A 2,363-nucleotide genomic window follows, 5' to 3' on the forward strand; every position below is an offset into this window, starting at 1 on the left:
TTTTTTTAAGATTTATTTATTCATGTATACAGAACTGGGGTACAGGCCAGAGGTGCAGGGATGGTGGGAGGATTCACCAGAGACAGAGTGGGGAGAAGAACAGGCAGATGGACTGAAATACACTGCTCAGGGGAGCAGTGGACAGGTCAGGAGAAGTTTGCTGTGCCATGTGGGTCACTTCCAGGGACGGGGATCAAACTCATGCTGAAGTGGCTTTAGCTTCCTAGTGCAGTGCCTCAACCCACTGCGCCACCAGCCACCAGGGAGGGCCCAAAGTGCTTTAGATTTTTAAAAAAAGTTCCCCTTCTGCTGTTGTCAAAGATACAGCAAGGAAAAAAAAAAAAACAAAAAACAAAAAAAACACTCCCTCTACATTCATATTTGTAGTTGAGTTGTTATGTGCATTTAAAATACTTAGTAGCACAAAGGTTAAATTTTCTCTTTCCGGCAAACAGTTAGAGGGTGTTTACTTAAGTAAGACTACCATGAATGGCAAGAATCAAGTCTCCTACTGAAAATGAATTAGTAAATACAGATCCCTTGTTCCTGGGGGGAAACACAGGGTTCGGCTCTTGCAAGTCTCTGGTCACTTTTTTGCCAGTTCATCCACATTGAACATTTTTTACTATGGGTTTCTCATTTAGTCATATTTTAAATTACTGATTCACTACCATTGGGCTCACAGACAACACACTGTAACTCATGTCAGAGCAAGCTGACCTAACATACTCTCCTCCATGAGCCACACCACAGCCGTCCTGCACCTAAGAAGCACTTCTTACACTAGACTTTCTGAACAGTAAAAATCAACAGAAAGCAAGAGAATACAAAAAAAGGCACCAAATAGATTTTAAAAAGGTACCCATTTACAGTATGAAAGCTGAAGCAAGAAGGCAGAGATTTGTTTGACCTCAGCTTATCAGATGACATTTTTTTTCCCCACCATGATAAGCATGCACATGAATGTCCAATAAAGAACTGAGCATTGATTTGGGGGCTATAAATAAATTTTAGTGAGTTGGTAAGACCCATAAATAATGAGGACTGACTATACCTCAGGCAGATGAACAGCAGCCTTACCCTGGAAGATGTCTGTGTGCTGCAAAGACAGGGTGGCTGCTGAGCCTGCAAAGCTGCTCATCTAGGATCAACCAGCTCTCCCCAGCAAGCACACTAAGCACCTCTGGGGGCTTTCTTTTTTTCTCTGTATTTCTATACCAGTAGCTCTTAAACTTTTGAATGTATAAAGAAGATTTGGTAGACCACTACACCTGCCCCCTCTAACTCACTAAGCCTAGGAGAGTCCCAGATTTTTGCATTGATAGCAGGTTACCATGAGATGCCAGGGATCACACTTGAAGAAACTCTGTCTGTGCTGTTATCTCCACCTTACAAATGAAAGCTCCAAACTCAGAAGGGTTGAATAACTTGTCACAAATCCCAAGCACAGATACTAATTTCAGGGTAACATGTGGCTGATTTCATGATCAGCTCTTTCTGTTCTATTGCAACACCCTAGAGGCAGAACTCATCCATACATAAGCTATTTTATGTGGTGGTTTTATGCCCAGACTGGCTCAGTCTGTTCAGTCATGGAAGAGTTGGCTCTAGAACCAAGTCCATGCTCAGATGTGGGAGCTCTCAGCAGGCAGGGCTGGGAGTAGACGAGGGAGGAGGAAAGAGGAGGAAGTCCGTTTCCTATCTCGATATTTCTACAGGGTGACTCATACGTAAGATATCAGAATACAAAGGAATTGTCACCATGCAAGTTTAATGGGGAATTTTCATTGGCAGACAATAAAACGTAGTGATTACACATACACACACTCACCAGTTAGGAGTCTGATCACCTGATTATCCATTCTAAGTTTACTGGCTAACTTAGTCAATATTAGTTAATATGGTCAATTTGGAAGGGGTGGTGAGAAATAAACACAACCTCACCAGTGCGACCTGCCCAGGTTAAATAGTCAGGGACTTGAGAAAAATTCATCTTCATTTCAGGAAATGTTGCTCAGCTATTAGAGGTATTTCTTGTATGTCATGTCATTGAGATTATTTTCCTATCTTACTTTTACAGTAGTATCCCATACTTCTGCTTACCTACATTTGGATTCAAGCATATTTTGCCTTTGACAAATGATGCTGAAAGATTCAATGAAATTGTGAAGAATCAGAAAATTTCTGCTAATATTGACACACCTGAAGGTGGATTTGATGCTATTATGCAAGCAGCTGTATGTAAGGTATGCTGAAGGGAGAGGTGTTCACTGTTAACACAAATGTCCCTCCTTTAAACAATCTACTTTGAAAAAAGTTAGCTGGTTCTATCTTTTCCTACCTTTGGTCCTTTTTTTTTTTTT

General features: G+C 41.1%; 1 protein-coding gene across 4 annotated transcripts in view; it reads left to right on the top strand.

Annotated features, from left to right (window-relative positions):
• Window positions 1-2,363, top strand: part of ITGB6 (integrin, beta 6) — a 105,616-nt gene that overhangs the window by 50,506 nt on the left and 52,747 nt on the right. For all 4 annotated transcript variants that reach the window (XM_012728619.1, XM_012728622.1, XM_012728627.1 and 1 more), the window contains one exon: window positions 2,081-2,246. In XM_012728619.1, coding sequence (XP_012584073.1) covers window positions 2,081-2,246 — 166 coding nt within the window. The remainder of the gene's footprint in view (window positions 1-2,080; window positions 2,247-2,363) is intronic.

This window comes from Condylura cristata, unplaced genomic scaffold, assembly GCF_000260355.1.
Source record: "Condylura cristata isolate star-nosed mole 26May11 unplaced genomic scaffold, ConCri1.0 scaffold00002, whole genome shotgun sequence".
Classification (NCBI taxonomy): domain Eukaryota; kingdom Metazoa; phylum Chordata; class Mammalia; order Eulipotyphla; family Talpidae; genus Condylura; species Condylura cristata.